Raw genomic sequence first — 22,670 nt, 5'->3', positions numbered from 1 at the left:
CAGATTGCACCATTGTCAAGACCTTCCCATTAGTTACTTCAGAGTAATGCTCAGTAAAATACTATAGATACTTAAGATTTCATTTTAGGCTGTTTCTAATGTTTGGTTATCAGTACTGGGAAAAAAAGAAGTTAGCATCAGGCTATTTTTTCGTTTTTTAGAAAGGCTTTGTTAATTAGGCATTTTCAAAGGTATTATCTTAAGAATTAAAAATCTATTGAGGCTGAGATGCAACTGGTATTTGATCATGATATGATATGGTTGATAAGATATGATCATTATATGATTCATATTGAACCATTTCTCTGTGGTTCATTTTATAGAGCATATGCTGTTGTTACTGGTACAGAGTATCTTGGAACTGAAAAAAACAGCTTCTTTTTCTCTTGCTTAAACATATTTTCATTTACACCTTTAAATCAGTGTGGTTGAATGTTCATTTCTTAAAACCCACTTCCAAGCCAGACAAAGTCTTAAAGAGCTGTTACACTCCAGTTTGGAGTTTTATGACCCATTTCTTTCTCTCATGCCTTTACTTTTTGCAATCACTGTGTAAAAATACGGCCTTCAAAATAGTTTGATTGACAGGGAAAGCTATGAAACAATTAGCTGTTTGTGGATTAGGAGAGCTCATCTTAATGATCTGGGAATTGCAATTAGTGGGATTACCCTGGAAGTACAGTGAGAAAAACTTTCCAGACTTCCTGCTCAAGTGTATGAAGTCTGTCTTACATACAGATAAAGATAGACAGATGTCACGTGCAGATTAAGATGGACAGTAGCTCTATTGCATCCTGTTTCAAGGGGGAGGATCTCCTTCCTCATGTGAAGAAGTAATCTGGTTGGTGTAATTGAATTGACACAAACAGAATCACTCCCTCTGCCAAGAGCTCTGAGCATACAATCAACATGAGCTGCCCCGTTTGAAGCTGCTCTGTTGTGTATCAGATCTGAGGAGCAGCATTGTGAGATCTGTGCCTGTCAAGATAGCAGATGTGCTGAAGTCATCATGGTTGCAACATACAGAACATATTTGGCCTTCCAAAGCCAATGTTTTCTTGGCGTCTTCTTGCTGGTCAGCAGTGTCCAGAATGATACACAAAGTGCAGCCCAATACTTCTGAGCTCCACAAAAGCTGTGAGTGTTTGCATCAGGGCGCATCAAATCTTATCCACCAAACACCTTTAAAAAGACTTAAGCAGTTCTTAAGCAGTTGTAATTCTTTCTGAAGGAGATGTACTGACTGTTGTATCCTCAGGTGAGTTTTTCTGCTATCAGTGTGAGAATTTCCAGGTTTTCTGGCTGAAGACCTGCCGGTCCAACAGCTCTTGTAGACTGCTGAGGTTTTGGATTGTTGTTACTAAATTCAAGCTAACAGTTTGGATAGCAGAGTATCATTGAACAAGATTTTCCAAGATTGTTCAGAAAGGTTGTATTTACAGTTGTAAAAAACAGCTGGAGAATTTCTGAGGTGAAAGGACAAGACATGCAATGTATAGGGGCCTTCTACAAGAGAGTAAAGACTAAGTCCTTTGCTGCCCAGACTGCAATCTGCTAGGGGCTCAAGCAACCCTGGTGGCATAGCTGAGAGCACTCTTCTGTTCATGTTTTGTGATTTAGGGCTCGTCAAATCCAGTTTCCCAGACCCAGCTTTGATACTTTTTTTTTCATTTAGTATTTAAGAGTTGTAGGTCCCTTTCAGCTCAGAATATTCTAGGATTCCAACTTGAGGGTGCCTAGTAGTGATGTAGTTTGGTTTGTAATCCAGTTTCTGCTGCTGTCCAGTTGATGAAAAGCCTACACATTAGTACACCTGAGCTTCTGCTATTTCAATATGAAGTTAGGCTTGCATAAAAAAGCTTAGACAGACAAACCCCCGTGGCTTTAATTGTAACACCAAATTCATGTAACAAGTCCTATTCATTATTCTGAAGGCTTCCTTCCATTTTAACTTATTTTTGCTATGATTTTCACCTCAAGACATTAGAGGAAATAAGCTTGTTGGCTTACTGGTTTGGCCTTCTGTTACTGAAGTTTCTGAGGTAGATGATAAAGGACATAATTACATGACAATAAATTCCAATTTCCAATAAATTATATCAGTATCTGCCTTATCTCTGGAGCTAGTGCACTAACTTCACCTGGTATTTCCTTTATCGTATAGAACATACTGTTGTAGGCTAGCCCCATTAGGCAGCTAAGCCCCAGGCAGCCACTCACACACTCCCCAGGAGGATGGGAGAATCATAGAATCAGAAAAGAGAAGGATGGAAAGCTCAAGGGTGGAGGCATTTTTATAGGTAAGGCAAAGGTTGTGAGCACAAGCAAGGGCAATCAACTTTGCATCCTGCAGCTCAGAAATTTTGCTTCATGCTCTATTTTCACTGGGCAGCTTGTGCTCTCTGGTTTCAACCATTCAGTTTCTGGGAGCGCTTGTTTCTTGCTACTTTTCTTTGGAAGGTTAAAAAAAGTTCAGTAAATCCAAGAAGATACCTAAGGTTTCTTTCATCTGCCACACTCACGGTCTGCAAGTATACCTACCTTTTGACAAAGTTCTGCTCTTCACCTTAAAAATACGTCTAAACATTAACTTCAGGTCTTGCTTCTTACATTTTTTGTGTGTGACTGAGTTTGAAGGTTTGTTTGGGATGTGGGGTTTTTTTTTTTTGTAACAATATTTTTATTCATGCTGCTTACAGGAAGGAGATACACACAATATATAAACTAAATAAACTTTTTATTAGCAAGGCTCTTAACATACAGTCTTGCATTCAGCAGCTTAGCTGATGAAAACAGTTTAAAGCAGATTGAATCACTCTAGGTACTACTAAAACTGTGGATAGGTGCTGTAACCCTGCATAAAAACCTGTTTAATTTTCAGTTTAATTCACACCAATTTCAGCTGACTTCCCATTTTCTACATCAGCTGGGGAAGCCACAGGTTTGGTTTTTTTTGGAGAAGACAACTAAGATATTCACACTGTTGAAGTGTGATTTCTATTTCTGTCCATTCACATCTCTCAGTCTGTCCTTTTTTCTCCTACCCTTAACTCCCCCATCTTCTCCCAGAGTGGTGGCGGTTGTGCGTCAGGGCTGGCCTCTCCTTTGTCATTGCACCAGTTCCTATATGTGGAAACTGTGTTTGCAGTCAGCTTGAGCTCCTCCATCCAGTCACCTCCCCATCACCTTCCTCTGAAATGCCAAGTCCCTCCCTTGTGCGATAGGCTCTATTCCATGTTAAGTCCTAACTGAGACAGTAGCTGAAGCTTCTACTGTAGACCTACCTCTAACCCACTTACCCATCTTGCTCCAGTCCATGTTCTACAAATGATTTCTCAGTCCCTATTTTTTCTGTCTCTCCCTCTCCCATAAAACTGGAGGGAATCTTGCACCCTCTTCTCTTGCTCTTTTCCCTTTCTTGAATCAATCCTCAGTCACATTTGGCCACATCTGGTTTGAGTCGCAAATTCCCGAACTGATTTTTGCTTGATTTTCAAATTCCAATTGTGTTGATGTTGTTCTGGTATCTCCTTAGAATTCAAGACAAATGTGCCCAAAAAATTAACCCTCTCTCTTCCTTACCATTATTCCTTCCTCTTCTTCTTGCCATCATCATCACATTCCAGTGAGATTCCTTTGATCGCCATCATCATCACATTCCAGTGAGATAGTTACAAAAATGCTACACAACATTAGATATCTGACTACCAGCTCTCTCTACCACTTGCTTTAGCACTCTGCCCCTACTGCTCTGCTGCAGCTTTTACTACTGGAATCTGTCAGTCATTGGTTTCAGTACCAGATCCATGCAAAACACCTTCTCCCTCATTCTGAACACTGCAGCTCTCTGACTGCTTTTTCCTCTGCAGTTTGATCCTTCATTTGACTTGAGTTCCCTACTTCTCAAAATCAAAATAACTGACTTCTAGGTGACACTGGTTTTTTGCCTTCAGTCTGTAATCAGTTTTCACACATTAAGATAAAACAAGCCAAGCATGCAAACCACAGGAATATTTATCATCTAATCAAAAGAGAGGTTTTGCTCACAAGTTGCTTACAGAAAATGTTCTGTATGTGTTTACATTGCTCATCATAAAAATAAGTATGATGCAAGCATACTCCAGCAAAAGATGAAAACTGACACTGCCACACACGAAGAAATTATATTTACACATATCTCCAAGTCCAGGTGCATTGTGTGTGAGCAAACATAGGTAGATGAATACAGTCCTTTATGTAATTTCAAACTGGAATTCCAGCATACAACCAGCATAGCAGGTCTAACAGAAATGGGCAAGGTCAGAGTATTGACTCGGTTAATTGTGCCAGGGAGAAGGTAGCAGGATCAGTTCTCAAACAATAGCTCACTGTTCACATAGCAGCTGGTCCTAGGATCCAAACCAATGAAAAATATTCGTTTACCTAGTTAAAGGACAACCTAAAAAATGCCAGGACTCTACAGGATTTTGTGAATACATAGCAAACCTAGTTGTTAATTTTCTTTATGCTGGCATGTAAGTCTACAGAGGGTGTCTAGGGACAGTTTATTGAAGTATCCACTGTAGGCTGGTACTTACTGCCAGTGATCTCAGAATAAAGAGAGGGAGGAGGAAGATGCAAATTAGAGTTACTTAGTCTTCAGAACAAGTTGTTTCCTGGTTTTGATGACTATTGATTACACCTAGGTTTTAAGAGTTGGTTTATGATGGCCTGAAAGTACAAAATTATCAGTTAGAAAATTACCTAACATGCAGACAGGTATAATATGTATGGTATGTTTGAGCTGAAATGTTCTAGTGTCTGTAGACAAAACCATCTTTAAAACAGCACTTAGATTTACTATGGCTACTAAATAACACTAGAAATGCTTTTCCTCTTGCCAATAATCCTTGTTCCTTACATTAAATTCATCCTTGACCACACAATTCTCCATGTAATTCAAGCTTTAAAAATAAACTGAAACTCCCAGTGTACCATATTCCCAAAAATACACTGTTTCAGAAAAAAAGCTGTTTATAATTCCTTACTTCAGGTTTGTACCCCTAATGTCACCAAAGCCTTTCTTTTTCTGTCAAAGATCCTTCAGTTTTCATTCTTTCTGCTAAGTAAAATCAACTGTTACAGTTATTTCAAACAAAACTTTTCTTTCAGGCTGGGCAAGGAGAAATGGGGAAAATATTTATACAACAAGTTCTCACATCTATTGAATGCTCCTGTCTTGCTCCTACTTTAAAATAATAACTGAAACATTATGACAGAACATTGTTATTGTAAGGTTCTAATGGATTATCTAAATTAAGATGTAACAGTATAAACCTTTTGGCATTTCTGGTTCCCTAATTTACTCAAATCATTACTATATTGACAGTAATAAAATCAGCTGCCTTTAAAGCACATGTGTGCTACCTCTTCCTGTTTAGAAAGGTCTGGGAGAACTGTCAGGATCCTGCTATTACAAGAAGATACTTGCTTGCTTCTCAGAAGTAGAAAATATGGTAGCAGAGTAACACAGCCTTAATCTCTTGGCACCTCACGTCACTGATCCAGTCCCACAACTTTGTCAGCAAAGACAATTTCTCACACACGTTACAAATCCCAGGCTGGGTGTTGGATGAACAGCTCCTGTGCAGAGCTCTTGTCACAGCCCGACATCTCCCCCCAGGAGGGTGGGACACCCCCCCAATTGGCAATTCAGCACCTGTACGTCTGCACTTCATGCTGCACATATTACTCACTGCTTTCCTCCCATCATCCCTCACTCGTCATCACTTGTCAGCAGCAAAGACTCACTACAAGTTTACAAATTTTACTCCCTTTCATTCTCATTTGGCCTAAAAATGGCCTCTCCTTTCAACTGGGTATGCACGTCAGGCATCTCTCAAAGTTGAGGTTTTAGTTTGATTTTCTCCAGCTTTGAGTAAATACTCTGGCCTTCTGGCTCTAGCTTTCTTTTCAGTTCTTGAGCTGTGAGAGAAAGAAGATATAACCACCTCCTTCTACAAGATTAGTATTTTTCATTATGCAAACATCACTATGAAATTTTAAAAAGAAGTTGCCTACATCCACCAGGCCAGAAGTAAAATACAAGAATTCCCCAAGTGCTGAGGATGAGGGACCTGGAGCTGTGAGATACACTTTGGTGTCCCTTTCTCAGTGCAAAACCACTGGGGAGCCATACTCTTTTCATGCAGTCACTGGCAAGCTCAGGCTTCTAGTGCAAGAAAGCACTTTCCTGAGAGAGAGAAGAATCCAGTGGTGTTGTCACCAATCTCTCTGGATTACTTGCAGAAAGGATTCCTGTGTTTACTCACTTGGGTGAAACTTAGGCTTACTCCTGTGTGGAAAAAGTTTTAAGTACAATTCAGTCAGAAGAGGTATTGGAAAGAGTCAGATTGTTAGGAAAATCTAGTAGGAGAAATCTTACTCCCAGTTCAGCATCTGGACACTACTTGAAATACTCTTAGCAATAATTTAACTAGAAGACACATTCACAGCATTAAGAACCAAATCCAAGTGTAAAAGCTGTTTTTCCACTAGCCTATTAGAAAATACACAGTATGGGTTAACACAGCTTTAAAAATTCTGTAAATCCAAATTAACTTACTTCAGCTAAAAATTATGTTCTTCCTGTCTGCATTTTCATGATAAATCTTAAGTACAAAGTACCCTTTTAAAATCCACGATGTTTAAAAGTTTATTCTTCTCAATTAAAGAAGAGCTGAAAGAAAAAGTCTTCCTTCTGTAAATTATTATATTACACAAGAAATTCAAATGCTTGGGCTTTTTTTCAATCTGAAAAACAAGGTGTTTCCCCAAAAGACAACTATTCAGTGCCAACATCTAATTCACAATAAATGCAGTAGGTAAAGCTATCTTAAGGTAAAGCCCGAACATCTCTATCACCTTGTTCTTCAAAATACTAAACAGGAGAGAAACAGAAATTTCTCTCAAAATCAGAAAAGCAAAAATTAAAAAGTCTAGCTACAACTTGAAATCTAGCAATTCCTAGAAGACTCAAGATGATCTTTTAGCCACCTTTGGTTGAAAAAAGTATTTTTACACTGGCTTCATAAACATGACCACTGAGATTTCTCTGCCCAACTAGGGGGTCTCACAGGCAACTTTTTATCTCAAAAATACTGGCATGATTGATGGGAAAAAAAAAGCAGTCAAACCTCAAGGTGCTGTAAGACTGCAATGAAGGATACTTGAGTAAGAATAGGTCAAAGATCTCTGCTACAAAATTGTCACTACAACACACAGAGTTTATGAGTAGCTGCAGCAGCTGAAGCTCAAAAAGGGGCTGAAGGTTTTTTCCCCTTTTTGCAAAATAACTGCTAAGTAAATCTCTTTTTTTGCTGGCATTTTAAATGTCTCCTGTGATTTATGAAAAAGCAGTAACATGGCGTGTGTTGTATTTGGACATGAATATTGACACAAAACTGCAGGAATTTAGTCACAGTGCAAATGTATTCCCAATAACTAAACTGCAGTAAAATTCTATAATCAAGTATTTAGTACTTATAACAGTTAAAATTATTAGGTATCACAGGTTTAGAATTGGTTTCTATATACAGAGTTTCTTCCAGAGAAGGCAAATTGTAGAATTGCAAAATAGAATATGAAGAAAAAAAAGCTTAGACTTTAGTGGAATTAAAATCAGCTCAATATCAGTATAAAAAAGTACCTTAACTAGTACTGACAATGCATGGCTAAAGCCAACCATGTGGGCAATACAGAAATTGATAGAAATGCTCCTTTGTGTTTATGCTGTTATGTGGCTCTAGACTAAAATTTATTATTAGTAGTAGCATAATTTAATAAATTATTTTGGACTTCCACTAAAAATAGTAACTTTAATCCTTGCATCCTTTACCTTTTCAACTTCTATGTCCAAATCCTGAGTAACTCAGATGTATAAAGATCTGCAGTAGCCACAGAACCCTGTAATTCAATGGGCACAGAAAACAGGCATTTATTGAATATAGCTATCTAGCATTTAAGAAAGTTAAGACAGTTGGGAAACCAGCAACCACTAGCAGTTTCACAAAGCCTAACTTCCTTTTTAAAATCTGCTGAAGTTCAATATGGAGATTTTTAATCACACAAACAGAATACTTGAAACTAACACGACATTCTTTAACACAAAAAAAACCCAAAGAGAAAAATAACACCTTTTCCATCATATTGGACCCGAATGAAAACATTTGGTAAAGAAAGAGTTAAGACCAATCACTTTTGTCTATTGAGAGTTCTGGGAATTCACTTTCCTAACAACCTCATGACAGTAAATAACCTCATGACAGTAAATATGAGTGTGTTTAGTTGAACTAACTACTGTAAAACCCAGCAAATGATATCTAGGTCTTACATTATGGAGCAGAAAGATGAAACTTGGATTCAGAGGTAGGTACAAGTTAAGTATTTGTCTTTCATTAAAAGCTTTAAGATTTAAAGGAACTATTGCATTTTTGTTTTGAAATTGGTTTGTTTTTTAGGTGGCTGTAAGATATAAGCCTTTCTTAAGTTTCAAAAACTGCAGGCTAAAATATTTTACTATCATGTGCTGCTCTAGAAAAAAAAAAACAGAACGCATTTTTGGTCAAATGGGAGAATATCTATCACCCACCCCACCTTCATCAGCCAAGTGATCACATTCAGTCTTCCTGATCATGGAAGCAAAAACCCCTTAATTTTCTCATGTAACTAATTTTTCAGTAGTACACTAGATATTCATGATATTGACACTGTAATAAGAGCACTTACATCAGTACTTTATTGTTTATGTTAATGCGTATCCTCAGAAATGTACATGTCACTGTAGGGGAACATCTCATGTTAGTCTTTGTACACTCACCCAAGTCTAGGCATAGTGTGAAGAAACATTAATGGATTGAGTCAAATCATTAAAGAGTAAATGGGAATGCTTATTCTTTTATTCCAATTACCAGGATAATTTAAAATTTAAAACTGTTGAGGAATACTTCTTGCTTACAGAAATCCTTCTTATAGTAGAAACCATTTTACTAAGTGCTCATTCCAAGTATTACTGTGGCAAATAAATAAAATCCTTGTTTCAAGCAGAAGGCTCCAAATTTGCTTTGGGACAAAGAATCACTTTGTACAAACAAGCTTTCTGCTTTTAGAAGTTATTTCAATTTCATAGTAAGAGTATTCTTGTCATATTTGACACTAAAATGTAAAACCACTCTGGTAGGCATTGCCTTTCACAAACTAAGTCTGCTCTTGTAGTTGAGCAAGAGATGACAGACAGGCAGGCTGATATAAGTTAGTCTCATTTTCTGTTTATCTGGAAGCAGTTCCAGTTGAGATCAGTTGAAATAGCAGATCAATTTTTTGTATTTTTAAAGAGTGAAGTATTGTAATATCCTTTACCAAGCAATACAAGCACAGGTTACTTGTACACAACAGAAATGTGACTGCTATCAACTTTTGCTGCCAGTGAGTTTTCTGTTAAGACTACATCTGTAATCCTGGATGTGAGAGTTTCTAATGTCTCGTTTATGGTACCCCTTCACCTCCTCCATCCCCACTTTCAATCAATTCATGTTTCTTCTTTTGTCTTATTGCCAAGCATCGTGCAATGCCCAGTGCACCTCCTTTTAAAAACCGTACAAAGTTGTCTCCCACCAGAGGCCCTAAAGCAAAGAGGTTGGCTTCTTTAGTGCATTCGTAAGTGTACGGATCAATCTCTATAGGATTCCCCTTGCATGTGATGGGCTGATTAGAGTGATGACCTATGCTATGTCCTTGGTCCTTTAAAAAGAAAAGATTTGGGTGAGAACCTATCAGAACTAAGGCTACAGAAAACTTCAAAATTTTCTTCAGTCCGGAGGCACTCTGAAGAACACATTTCATCTCAGGCTTGAAGGAAAGTACATTGTGTTCAGGGAAACTAGTGTAAGCAGAATGCTGGTTAGAGTCCATGGTATGAGACTGAGTACACATCATGTGATAGACCTTATGGTATTCAGGGTAAAGCTTTTTAGGTAACTGTTTGAAAATTAGGCTTGTATCGGTAACTCTTCTACGAAACACATGGACTACAGGGATGTTGTTGTTATAGGCACATAGTACTGCATCAGCCGCTGTCAGTCCAGCACCCACAATCAACACAGGGTCTGCCTTCCCACGTAACTTTCCTTTGCTGATTGCAGCTCCGAAGTCAGACATGGAATGGAGGACAAAAGGAAAGTCTTCTCCTTCAACTTGCAGTCGGCCAGGAGAATCAAAGGTTCCAGTTGCAAGAGCCACATTCTCAGCAAAGAGGCAAAAGGGCACATGAGAGCCATCTGTTGCTCGCTGATAACCTCTGACTTCCCAGTTTCTCTTAATAAGTGATTTCTGTCCATCTTCCATTTCCAAATGCTGTGTTGAAATATCTTCATTTTGGTGACTCCTACCTTCATCATCCTTTTCTCGGTAAAGCCTGGACACTGATGTTATGTAAACATTGTCTCTGAAATTCTTTTGGAGGCCCATGACTTTAACATAGTGTTTATAATAACAAGCTATTTCCTCTGGCATTACTCGATCACTCTTTATATTTCTGAAAGAAAATTGAATGATTCTGGTTAACAAATAGACCTTATTGGTAATTCGAATATCAGATAAGATATACCACATGGCAGGTCCTGTTTATGAGGACTGAATCTGCTCAGTGTAAATGACTCTGAGTTCAGCATCTTTAAAGGCATTTGATTTATTTGTTCTCTTGTTTCCTGATACACAAGACCAGCTAACTTTTTAAACATAGTTTTAAGTGCTTATGCAATGTAAATTGCTATGGTGATTAAGAAATTAGATGTTACAAAGCTCTGGAGTATCACAGCAGCTCCATATGGAAGTGTTTTACAAAGTTTAACATCACAACTATCAACAACACAGTACTGGCTAAACTTGTACCTCATGAGAATATACTTACTTATGATCTAATTAATTAAATGTCATAGTTAAGTGCTAATTGTGAAACTCTAGGTTCACTATGTTACTGGAACCAAGTATTCATTATACTTTCCAAAAGACCTCTCACTTGGGTACAGTTAAGTTCACTAAGTATCAAATGAAGTAGTTCCATGTCACATGAATGAGCAAAGCAAACATGACACAGAGTGTTAATGCAACTATGTAAACAGGATTGTGAGGTTCAAGTGTTCAATAAAAACCATTTATGCACTGCAACCCTGCTATTACATCGGTGCTTTTCTCGTGATTATTGCAGTCTCATTTATAAGAAAAATAGCTGACAGTGTAATTATTTGGAACAGTTGCATGAATTTTGCTGCTTCTTTAGAAGTAAGCTCTAGGAAAAGGGCAAAACAAACTGTAGTGAACATCAGGATTGCCACTAAATTACACTTAAAATCATATTTACAAGTAATCAGGCTACTCATTTTGTTAGACTCACAATATAATAGCACATGTTCTTTTAAATGCTCAGGTTACTACTCTGGAAATCCTCATGAGATATTTATAGGAAGAGAATAATGTCACAGCGTGACACCTCTTGCAAGGAAACTTAGGAAACTATTCTACATAACTAGAATTTTACATTATCATCAATCCTTTTAAATAAGCTTGTTTAATTGTAGTATAACAGGTCAGCATTCCTGGTTTTAGCATTGTTGAAAACTATAATACATAGCTTCAGATAATAAGTAGCTTATTGGATTTCAGTTAGGCAAGGAGGCAAGATTGCTGTGGTTATCTAACAAAAGGATTAAAGAACAAAGCTACAGTTTCCTGACTTCAAGGGTTGTCCTGAAATGAATAATAGTCTGCCCTTAAAGACATATGCTCAAGTAACTGTACTTCTTCTTTTCCCACACATGGTACAAAACCAACTTCCTTTAATTTTGCTAGAACAAAGTAAAAAAAATTAAAATTTTAGAAAAAGCTCATGTAGAGTGTTCCTAGGTTCATCTGCTGACACAGACCTTTACGAACTGAAGTAAAATCAGTGAGCTTGAACATGATTGTTTTCCTCTCAAGTTTTTTCAAGAAACTTATTGCTACAAATTAACACAGAAATACTGAATTATTCTCTTAAAATTAAAATTCATAGATTTCAGATGCTGCAGCTTTGCCTGTAAAAGCAAATGCTGAAATATATAACTTCCTGAATTGCAAGAAAGCTGGTGTGCACAGCAACTTCAGCTGCATGGGTGTTGAAAGAGGAACTTGTAATACCTCCTTCAGTGGATTTGAAATTCCTTCCTCCATCTTCCCTCACCTCTGATCAGAACTGCTTTCAGCAAGTGCCTCTTTCTGAAATGCTGCTGGAACACACTGCTGCCTGTACGTTTGCTTTCAGTGCACTCACCAGCAATTATTCTGCCTGACCATTGTCCGGTTTTTTTCCATCAGAATACACACAGCAGAAGAATTTCCAGTGCCATCAAGCAATTTAATAAACTAAACAAGAAGCCCTCCTGTGAACAGTGAAGTTTGAACATTTTCCAGTTATCTGGATTTTTATAGCCCTTAGGATTCCCAAGTAGATTCTGCAGTATCTTTACCTGCGTTTGCTAGCTGCCCACTCCTTAAAGCTGAGGCCAGGCAATTCCATCCAGTCTCCAAAACTGATAGTTAGCATAGAGCCTTCCATAGACTATGGAGAAAATATGAAGATGCATGATCAGACACATTTCAAATTCAAATTTCAATTCAAATGTAAAATGTAAACTAAAAAAAAAATCAAATGTAAAAACAAGTGAAGCTCTTCTCATTGTACTCATTTAGAGCAACAAAATACCAGAATACAACCTAAAAACAGGACATTAAATAAAGAACTGAAGAACTATTTCTGTGTTACATTTAGATAATAAGCAACCACATGAGCTAATAAAGGTGAAGACAGAGCATGTGAAAGGAAAACTAAAAGCAAGTTATTTGAAATACAAAAGAGGAAGGAAACACAAAACATGTGAAAGCAGCATAATATAAAGACACCAAATTTAAGATCGTGTATAAAAGCACCTAGAAACAATGCAGACAAGAAAAAAAATTATAGAAAATACTCTTCATTATAATTCATAAAATGTGAACTAACAAAAAACCTGATAAGACAGCATTCATGGTCACAAACACCCAAGTAAAAGGCAACTTCTTCCTTCCTTTCTCATATCCCCCACTTACCTGGGCTTTGCTAAGGAGCAGCTGAAACTGCAACTGGCACTACCATTTAAAACAGCCCTAGAGTAAGGCAGTAAGAAAAATCCCAAAACACAGTTATCAATTTACTCTAGGAGCGAGATGAAATTTTTACTCACGTGCCAGGCCCCACCAGGTGGTCCTTTTCCAAGCACTATGTGGGGAATGTAATTATGCTGTTCCAACTTCCAGTGCAGAACAGGTGGGTAGTCATAGCCAAAGTCAGCGTCCGGGTGAAGCAAGGTATCAAAAAGCACTGCAACTGGGTTTGAGGAGCGTCCTTCCAGGCCTTCTGACAGGTACTCCAGATCCTGAAGGATGATAAATTTTAAACTTTTCATGTTCATCATACTACTCTGATGTGCAGAAGCTGAATTGCATCAGAAAACACAATTCAAATTGCATTTTAGGTAAAGGTTATTTAATGTAGAGATTCAATCAAAACACTTTTCAGAAATACCTGCTATGATTCAGTTCTTTGTAACTCTGAATAGTACATCTCACTCATTTAAAAATTACATGTTAATAACAGTAATTCTGGGGCAAGTCAGTATTTGCAGAACAAAGAAGTATGTGGACAAACAGAGATCAGAGCAACTTAGTAACATGTATATTTATATACAGCAGACTTTTTTAACAAAGGACTGCTAATATTTCTAGGAGCCCAATTTTGATTAAAAAAAATTGGAATCTAAAAACATTAAGCTTTAAACATCAAGCAGAAAAGGCTCTTTTGACAGCTCTTAGCTTGTTCCAACACTAACTGTATTATATCTTAAAATAATGAAGATAAAATTAGCATTATTTTTAAAAAGAAAAACTAGGATTATTTTACACACCAGTTAACATTGAGAAAAATTTCTCGAACTTTGTAAAGTCCACATTTCAGATCTATTATCCAGTCTTGTTCTAATAATTGCAAAAATTATACAATAGCAAATATTTAAAGAGAAAATAGAGATTTGAAGAAAGAACTGGACATAAGACCAATTTTTGCTGACTAAGTCAGTACAGCTTAGCTTCCTAATTAGTCAAAATATTAGAGGGTTGGGAGAAGATGAAGTACATGAAACATCTGTAGCCAAAACTTAGGCAACTTACTCTCCTGCAAAAGAAAAAGCCCTTGAGACCTAGGGTAAACATCACATGCAAATAGCACAGCACTGAAACAAAAATGCCCTCCAAAATCCAAAGCCAAACAAACTCCTATTTACTCTCTACAAATATAAATCCATGTTTGTATTTCAAATAAATTAGTCACAAAGGCAATACAGTGATAACATTGTCAGTAATCCATCAGGAGTACAATGAGGTGAGTCGAAAACAGTGTTAAGATGGCAAACCAATGGACAAGTGGAAAGAAAAATGCTGGAGAAGATTTAACTAATCAAATCAGACAGAAAAATTGGACGTGTACATGGGTAACAACAAAAGCACAAGAGCAACTGTCAATATAACACAAACACTGAAAGATGCATACTGTTCCAAAAAGAAAAATTGATTGTGTTTACAGAGGATATATGTGCCCAATAAAATGAAAAATTAAATCCTAGTAAGAATTGTAGTATTAAAAATATTTTAACTTGAGCTATGTGTACTTTATGTGTGTTAGTAGCACGTGTTCCTCGGTGATAATGCCCAAACATGCCAGGACATGACAACTGGAATTCCTGCATCAGCCACTAACCAAGTCATGCTTTAGATGCTCCCAGCAAGTAGTAAGAACACAACAAAAAGCAGTAAAACCAAAAGACACCACAAAGTAAAAGCCTTCAAGAGCCACAAACAACACTACACAGCCCAGGTTTGGATCTAATGGCCATGAGTTGATTCTATTTAAACTAACAGAACAACAAAATAACTTATTAATGCACTATTGCTTGCAGTAGGAAAAGAGCTAGACAAGATGGCAACCAAAGCTTACTTGGTCAACAATGGAAAGATGTCGAGCTTCTTCTAATTTTGTATGTAGAATGGGGTTTGGGTGTATAGCTTCAGGAGACAAATATGGCCTGTATCCAGAGAGCAGGTAAGAAAGGCAAATTCCTGAAGGTCCATTTCCTATTAAAGAAAAAATTTACTTCTTTAGTAAAAATGTTTATAATCTACAGTTTGTTAATCACTAAATATACAGCAACAAAATAGTACTGAAGTAGTATAATGCCAGACTGTCTTGATTTCAAAGCAGCTTATAAACTTTGCAGTAAAATAGAGCTTTTTATAGGACCATCCTCCAAATACACAAAGCAAAGTTTTTTTCAGTTAAAGAGAAACAAATGTGTGAGTTTTACACCAGGAAGCAAAATGCATATAAAGAAGTTCCCTAATTTACTATGTCAAATTCATTACTGTGTGAAAATGGCCTGACAGATAACGGTCTGCCTGTCAGTCACAGGGATAGCTGAATAGTATTGCCATCTTACAACTTTGTATTCCCACAGGCACTGTACAACACAGAGCAGAAAGACAATCTGGATTATGTTCTCTTCAGGTCTGTCCCTAAAATAAAGGGAAGACAAGCAGAAAGCTTAAGACTGAAAGTCAGAATAGAAGTTACAGACACTGCAAAACAGCAACATAAAAGCTAAGTGACCACAGATGTCCTGTGGGTAAGTGGTAGAGAACATGAAACTCATGTAAGTCCACATTCATTTTTCAGGAAGAGTATCAAGTCAAACACGTTTACCAGCTTTGTAGCATTTGCAATTTGTATATATGTATTGCTGCAATTTTAATAGACAATTATTTTTAAAATGTTATTAAAAGTATGAGATAGATGGGACCAAAACATTACCATAAGGTAAACATTTCTATTTATTTGACAATATTAAACAAAGTAGGGGACCATATTTATCACTTGCAAATACAGAAGTAACATTCATGTTGCAAAGTCAGATATCAAAAGTTACAGAAAGTGAAATCAGAAAAGTATGTGCTATGATACAAAATTTAAATATGTGGCTACGTGTTGTTACTTCTATAGCTCCTCTTACTCATTAACTGAATGAAAAGCACAGTGTTCTCCTAATGAGGCACTTGTCAGTACTTTGTCTTTGTTTGGACACATGGTATTTAGCACACATTGCAAATTCTGGGTTTAAGTTACTATTTCATTCATATTTTAATATAGCAGGCATGGTTTGATATTTATTCTTACTTCATCTCTTGATGCCAAGAATTCACAGGTCATTTAGTTTTCCCCATCACCTTTGCACACACAATTTTAACAATCCCATTTCTCCAATGCCTGTCTCTTCTCCCTTTCCTGATTCCTCAGTCCTAAATCCCCCATTACTTCGCTGAGGTCCTGTTCATTCTTAGTTTCTTCATATGCTGGATCTCTTTTTCCTCTTTCACCAGGATGTACTCACCTGGTCCCCAGTGGCAGAATATCCCATACTTTATTAAAATGCTGTGCACATAGACTGGTCACAGCCACAGGCTATAGCAAATCATCTAAAGAATCTAAAGACAGCGAAAAATTTCTTCCTTACTCTCACACTGTTCCGCCCTCCCACAAACAGATCAACACAAGACAGCTGGATGTGATTCAGACCAGGAATTTAAAGCTTAAAGAAGACGCAAGCACCTACTGTCACCCATTTGCCATGAGATAGATGTGAGAGAGAACTGTAGCAATGCAGAGAAACTATCCATAACAAAATCAAATGAATTGATGAAAACACTTTCATCATAGTGGTTCACAAGCATTTCCATGGCTGAGTAAATTCTTAACTGTTTTTAGAATTATAACTTGAATGCAGTAAAGAATTTTTTAATTTTTTACAGTTGCACAGCTAGCTTTATTTTCCCACTGGGATATAAAAAAAGCTCATCCACAATGGAAAGAGGAAAATGTGTGCCATAGCCAAAGATGCCATGCTAAAGAGCATTCCTACTGGATAAGGCTAAAAGAAGGAAATGGTTAACAAATGTCACCCAAACAAAGACTGGCAAGGCCCGAGGAAATTACTAAGGATGGATGGGTTATGTCTAGGGCTTAAAGGGATCACTTCACAAGGATCCATCCTCACACCACTGCCAACTTCAACCAGCCTCACTTCTTTCTGAATGGAAATTTGTTGAGGTCTAGTCCAGCAGTGTGTCTTGAAGACCAAGGGCATCCTGGCCTGTATGAGGAGCACTGTGGCCAGCAGAAGCAAAGAGGTCATTCTTCCCCTGTACTTGGCACTGGTGGGGCTCCACCTTGAGTGCTGTGTCCAGTTCTGGCCTCCAGTTTGGGAAGGAGTTTGAGACACTTGAGCACGTCCAGAGAAGAGCAATGAGGCTGCTGAGGGGCATGGAACACGAGCCCTGTGAGGAATGACTGAGGGAGCTGGGGTTGTTTAGCCTATCACTCTCTACAACCTCCTGGAAAGCAGCTGTAGTCAGGCGGAGGTTGGTCTGTTTCACCAGGCAGCAACTGACAGAACCAGAGGACACTGTCTAAAGCTGCACCAAGGGAAATTTATGTTGGATATTAGGGAAAAGTGGCATCATGGAAAGAGTTATAAACTACTGGAATGGCCTGCCTGGGGAGGTGACGGAGTCAGCATCCCTGGATGTGTTTAAAAAAAGACTGGATGTAGCACTCAGTGCCATGATTCAGTTGAGGTGTTGGGGCATGGGTTGGACTCAATGACCTTGAAGGTCTCTTCCAAACTAGTCAGTCTGTGATGTTAAGGTGAATTACTGTCACTGAGTTCCCTGAACTTATCTTGGACCATCCAGAGAGCTGATCCAAACCTAGCTCCTATTCTTTAAGCAGACTGAATCCAAGGGAAAGGAAATCCCTTGAGGATATGCTGTTAAGAACACACAGAATGAATGTTCAGTGGCAAGGTATGCAATTAGACTTGCTATGGTTTTCTCAGAAAATTCTTGGGAAAAAGAGAAAAAAATCTTTTTGAAATGACAAATTTTGGTTTTTATTTACACATGGTGCCTCTGACAAGACCTCCGACTGCAATTAGGAGATACTACTATTACACAAACTTTAGTTGTACAATGATATAATCAGAAACTTCATGGCCCTGTTCATTTAAGAAGCAGTTAGAAGTTTGTTTGAACATCAGCAAAATCTTCTCTTGATCAACAGCAAACTGTAGTACAGTCACCTTTACATTATGTGTCTAAATTTAAAGCAAATATTCAACTTCAGGTATCCTAACAGCCTTGTTATTTGGCTAGGAAGTGACAACATTCCACATAGTAATGATCAAAACTGGTGCAGAAGATGAAATTGTTTAGCAGAGAACACGTTCTAAACTTAAGAGTTTCAGCATGAAATTGTTGAACCCTGATGGAATGTATCTGTTTCTTCCCAATACAGGTACTGCACAGAAGTTATTAAACCAGTAGACAGTGTGTTCATACACGGGGGGGCAGGGGGATGACAACTATTTTCATTCTCCTCTACTACATTATCAAATCATTTTAGATCCCTTTGAAGGCTCTTCAGTGATAATACGCTGTCAGTGGAGAAGATCGGCTTGCAAGGTGTCTCAAATATATCTGTGAAGAAGCATTTGGATGACAGAGAAGTGGTCAAGGCAGCTGTGTTTGGTGTCAGCACCTAGAAAGGTGCTCTAGTCAAAGTAAGCATTGAGCACAGGTATTTGCATAACGCATATTTGCAAAACTAAACAGTGGAAACTGAATCATAAACCATATGACAAACCTATACTAAGGCTGACAAAATGCCAGGACACCATTCTCTTCAACTGTCAAGCAGAATTCATCAACTGATTCATGTCTGTCACACACACCTAAGTCTGCTCCATGAGCACTATTTTAAACTGTCATAAAGAGAAGGCACTGTGCAAACAGGAGTCTTTGAAAGTTATGGAGACACTGTGAACACAATTATATTGCAACATCAATCTCCAAAATCTTTGCTTGTTTACAGGGAGGTATTTGCCCTAGTCCCAACAGCTTTGGACTAGATTATTGAATACCTTCTTTACTTCAAATCTTTTCTTTATCCCCTCATGAAGTCATGGTAAGAATGAGCTGGTGACCAGCTCTTGTTGAAAAACCTTGGCCCAATACACATTACGCTGGCACTCCCAATTAAGTCGTGTACCTATGGAGCCTCCTCCTCCCTCTGTTACCCAGTCATTTTATAAGCACAAGCCCTTAAGTGTTCAATCAAGACTACAGTTTATTATTTTAAACTAGCTGAATTGAGCTGGATTCATTTTGGAAAAGATGGGAGAATTTTTAGATATTAGTGATGGATGGAACAGAGAAAAAGGCAAATAAGGAGAGATTAGCACCTAACCAACACAGAGCACACCTGCTTTTCACTCTTCCACATGACCCCACAGATTTCTACTGGTGTACCATTCACAACCTCCATGCATACAGAAATAGACATATCACATTAATCAAAACCTATGTTATCAACACTAGAATCAATACAGTTCTTCTGTTAATACTCCCATATCTGCTGCTAAATAACACAGCTGATTTTTTCAAAGCACAATTCAAATTCAAATGTACTCCAACAAGTCCCTTAACATATCATAATGCTACTGTTGTTAATTATAACTGTATTACTCTAATAAAGATCTTCACTGTAAGGGTTCTAAGCATTAGTTATTTATTGATAAATTATTTCATGCAGCATTTCGATAAAGGCAACGGCAGTGAATCTTTAAAAAGAGAAAAAAACTCACCTATTATTACTACAGGCAGGGTAAGAAGGGAGTCCCCAGGCAGAACAGTTTCTTCAATTAAAGGCATTCTTTTAATCTTCCTCCCAAGGCTGTCACCAAAGTACTGAACAAAGGAACTCAAAAGCTGTCCTTCGGTTTCAGTGCTGCTGTAAGTTCTAATTAAGAAGGACAGATGGGAGAAAACTAAAATGAAACAGTGAACTGTTGTCAGAACAGTCTCTTCAAAAATAGTCGCTTTTGATGTTTTACTTTAAAAGCTATGAAACTGGTAAAATTGAGACCAAAACAGATATGATTTATCCAATCTACACAATTTTACTCTTCAGCACAGCTTTTCTAACAGAAGATTTTTTAAGACTACTTACTCCTAGCAAGTCTACAGAAGGATAACAAAAAAGCACAGATGGCTCTGCAGAAGTGCAGATTTCTAATCTCAGTTTATACAAAACCAAAGTATAGCCACAAGCATTATTTTGATCCCACACACACAGTAGATCTCATTCCTCATTATCCTTATCAAATCAGGAGATACGCACTGCCTAGCCAATTAACAACATTAAGGCCAGACAAAGCCTGAAGGAGCAGCTAAGGTACAACAGCAGCGTTCATATCCCTTCCTGCTGGCTGAGCAGCACACAGGACTTCACCACAACAAATTTCCATTCAGAGAGAAGTGAGGCTGGTTAAAGCTGGCAGTGGTGTGAGGATGGGTCCTTGTGAAGTGATCCCCTTAAGCCCTAGACACAACCCATCCTACCACTATTAAAAGTTTTTACAGAAGGAATTGCCATGTAGTCAGGTCAGCTCCTGCACAGCAGACTGCTTTCACCACTGGCCATTTTTCTAGATTTTTCAGTTTTTTCTCTGAAAAATACACCTAAGTTTCTCTTTTAACTCTTCACCATGTAGATGTGCTTCTAGAATACAAAGACTTGTTTTATAATGTTTTCTATTTAATTATTTAGGAATCCTTTCTGAAACCTTTCCAGGTCATTGAAGCAATGCACAAACTATCAGTCTAGCTAGAAAGACAGAGTCAAATTAAAACAGTCTGTTACTGCAGTTATTTTGTCAAGTCTTTTGTAAAGTAAGGACAACCAATTTTTAATCAAAAATATCTGTATCAACAAGGGGATAATTTTTTAGAAAATTTTCTAACAAATTTCTCTTTATAAACATGGTAATTATCAATAATAAATAAAAGTACTCTTATCTATTTCCTAAGACTTTGCATATCTTAAAGCTATTCTAGCATTTCAACAATTATTTTCTACACAGGATCAAAACTGTAAGATGCTGATCCAATTCCCAGGGCCTTCAAGAAGCCAGTGCCATGTACTGCCTCAACTCCCACAGCACCCAAGATTCTGTTTGAAAAGCCTTTCCTCAGTGGGGAAGTCTGAAGTAAACTGGAGACAGAGCCGTGCAGTAACAACAGCAGTAGCACAATCTGTAACACATCTCTCTGATGGCATTGTTAAAAAGGGTGGGGAGGTATTCTGAGGTTGCATTTATTTTGGAAAGTACTTGATATCACTATTCCCTGCAGTACAACAGAAAAAAAAAAGAAAAAAAAAAGAAAACTACTTGCTTACTGTTTGATAACAGCTGCACATTAGCTCTTGCAGACACCTAACATCCAAACAGCATGAGTTAGATGAAGACAAAGAGTCAGAGAGGGGATATCTAATTATCATACTGATTTTTTCACCTCTGCTTTTAGAAAGGAGCAGGTAGACTGTTTTATTTTCCGGCCTTTGCTCAAAGTTGACAAAGGCAATACTACCTTATGTTTTGCAAAAGACAGGCTTAGGGGCAGCACGCATGCTTTAGTGTGGCTTTACTATACTTGCTGTGCTTGATGTACCATAAAACCGAAAGAAACATTTCAAAACTTCTTTTAAGATATATATGCACAATGCTGTAGGCTACAGAAGAATCTTTTAACAATAAAAATGTTGCTTCTATACAGCTTAGTGTATGACAAATTACAAAACTGGTGATTTTGCACAGTAACATATGCACACAATGTGCAGTTTCTCGTTCTTTGCACCGGAATACCTGCACACAAAATGCAGTGCACATGAAGGAGTGTCATCAGCAGCATGTTCTTCCTCTGCAAGAACATCACACCAGAACCTAGCAAGATCAGAAGTTAGGGGCCACCACCTTCCTAACCTCTGAGCAGCACTGAAAGCCACCAAGTACCAGCAGTTTTTTATCTTGTTAAAACTCACGGTAGACAGCTTTGCAGTGGTGGGGACTTGGCACAATCATCTATAGCTCTAGTCCTGCAGACATGCAAGTGGGCACAAGATGAGTCAGTTCCAACACTAGAGCCTATTTATCTTATACTGGTCACTCAAATAACCTGGGGAATTACATTCTGTCAATTGCCCAGATTCTAAACATATGCAAAAATATGCCTTCACGGTTTTGCCTTTTTTAACCCATTAAGAGAAAAACACAACATACACATAACAGTTTTTCTCCCATTTGAAAAAGCTAATAATAATAATTTGATAACAACTCGTAATTTGTTGCAGGTTATTAAAATAAGCGGTACCTTTTCCAAGTAGCTGTTTTAAAAGATGCTAGAATACACTGCGTACTTTCAGGAAAAAAAAATAAAAGAAATAAAGAAACGGACTGTGGTGGGCGGTTAACAGAAAACTCGTTATATAAAAGGAATCTGAATTTGGTCTCAACCTGACACTTCAAGAAGAGAATATACCACTGCCAGACTGTTGGATTTCGTTCAGGTACGCGGGCGGAGCGGAGCCCCTGGGGGCCGGCATCCCGGGCGGTGCAGCGCTG

The 22,670-nt window shown here is 37.8% G+C and overlaps 1 protein-coding gene across 1 annotated transcript; it reads right to left on the bottom strand.

Annotated features, from left to right (window-relative positions):
• Window positions 1-2,720: 2,720 nt before the first annotated feature.
• On the bottom strand, window positions 2,721-22,587 carry OSGIN2 (oxidative stress induced growth inhibitor family member 2). Its single transcript, XM_031058493.1, has 6 exons — window positions 22,563-22,587; window positions 19,854-20,008; window positions 15,098-15,234; window positions 13,293-13,484; window positions 12,540-12,631; window positions 2,721-10,570 (listed from the first exon to the last, which is right to left on the bottom strand). Exons 2-6 carry the CDS (start codon window positions 19,918-19,920, stop codon window positions 9,523-9,525), a joined length of 1,536 nt encoding a protein of 511 aa, XP_030914353.1. The 5' UTR covers window positions 19,921-20,008; window positions 22,563-22,587; the 3' UTR covers window positions 2,721-9,522.
• Between the last annotated feature and the right edge of the window lie 83 nt (window positions 22,588-22,670).

Source organism: Geospiza fortis, unplaced genomic scaffold (genome assembly GCF_000277835.1).
Source record: "Geospiza fortis unplaced genomic scaffold, GeoFor_1.0 scaffold7, whole genome shotgun sequence".
Classification (NCBI taxonomy): domain Eukaryota; kingdom Metazoa; phylum Chordata; class Aves; order Passeriformes; family Thraupidae; genus Geospiza; species Geospiza fortis.
This window is presented reverse-complemented; position numbering and strand designations above follow the sequence as displayed.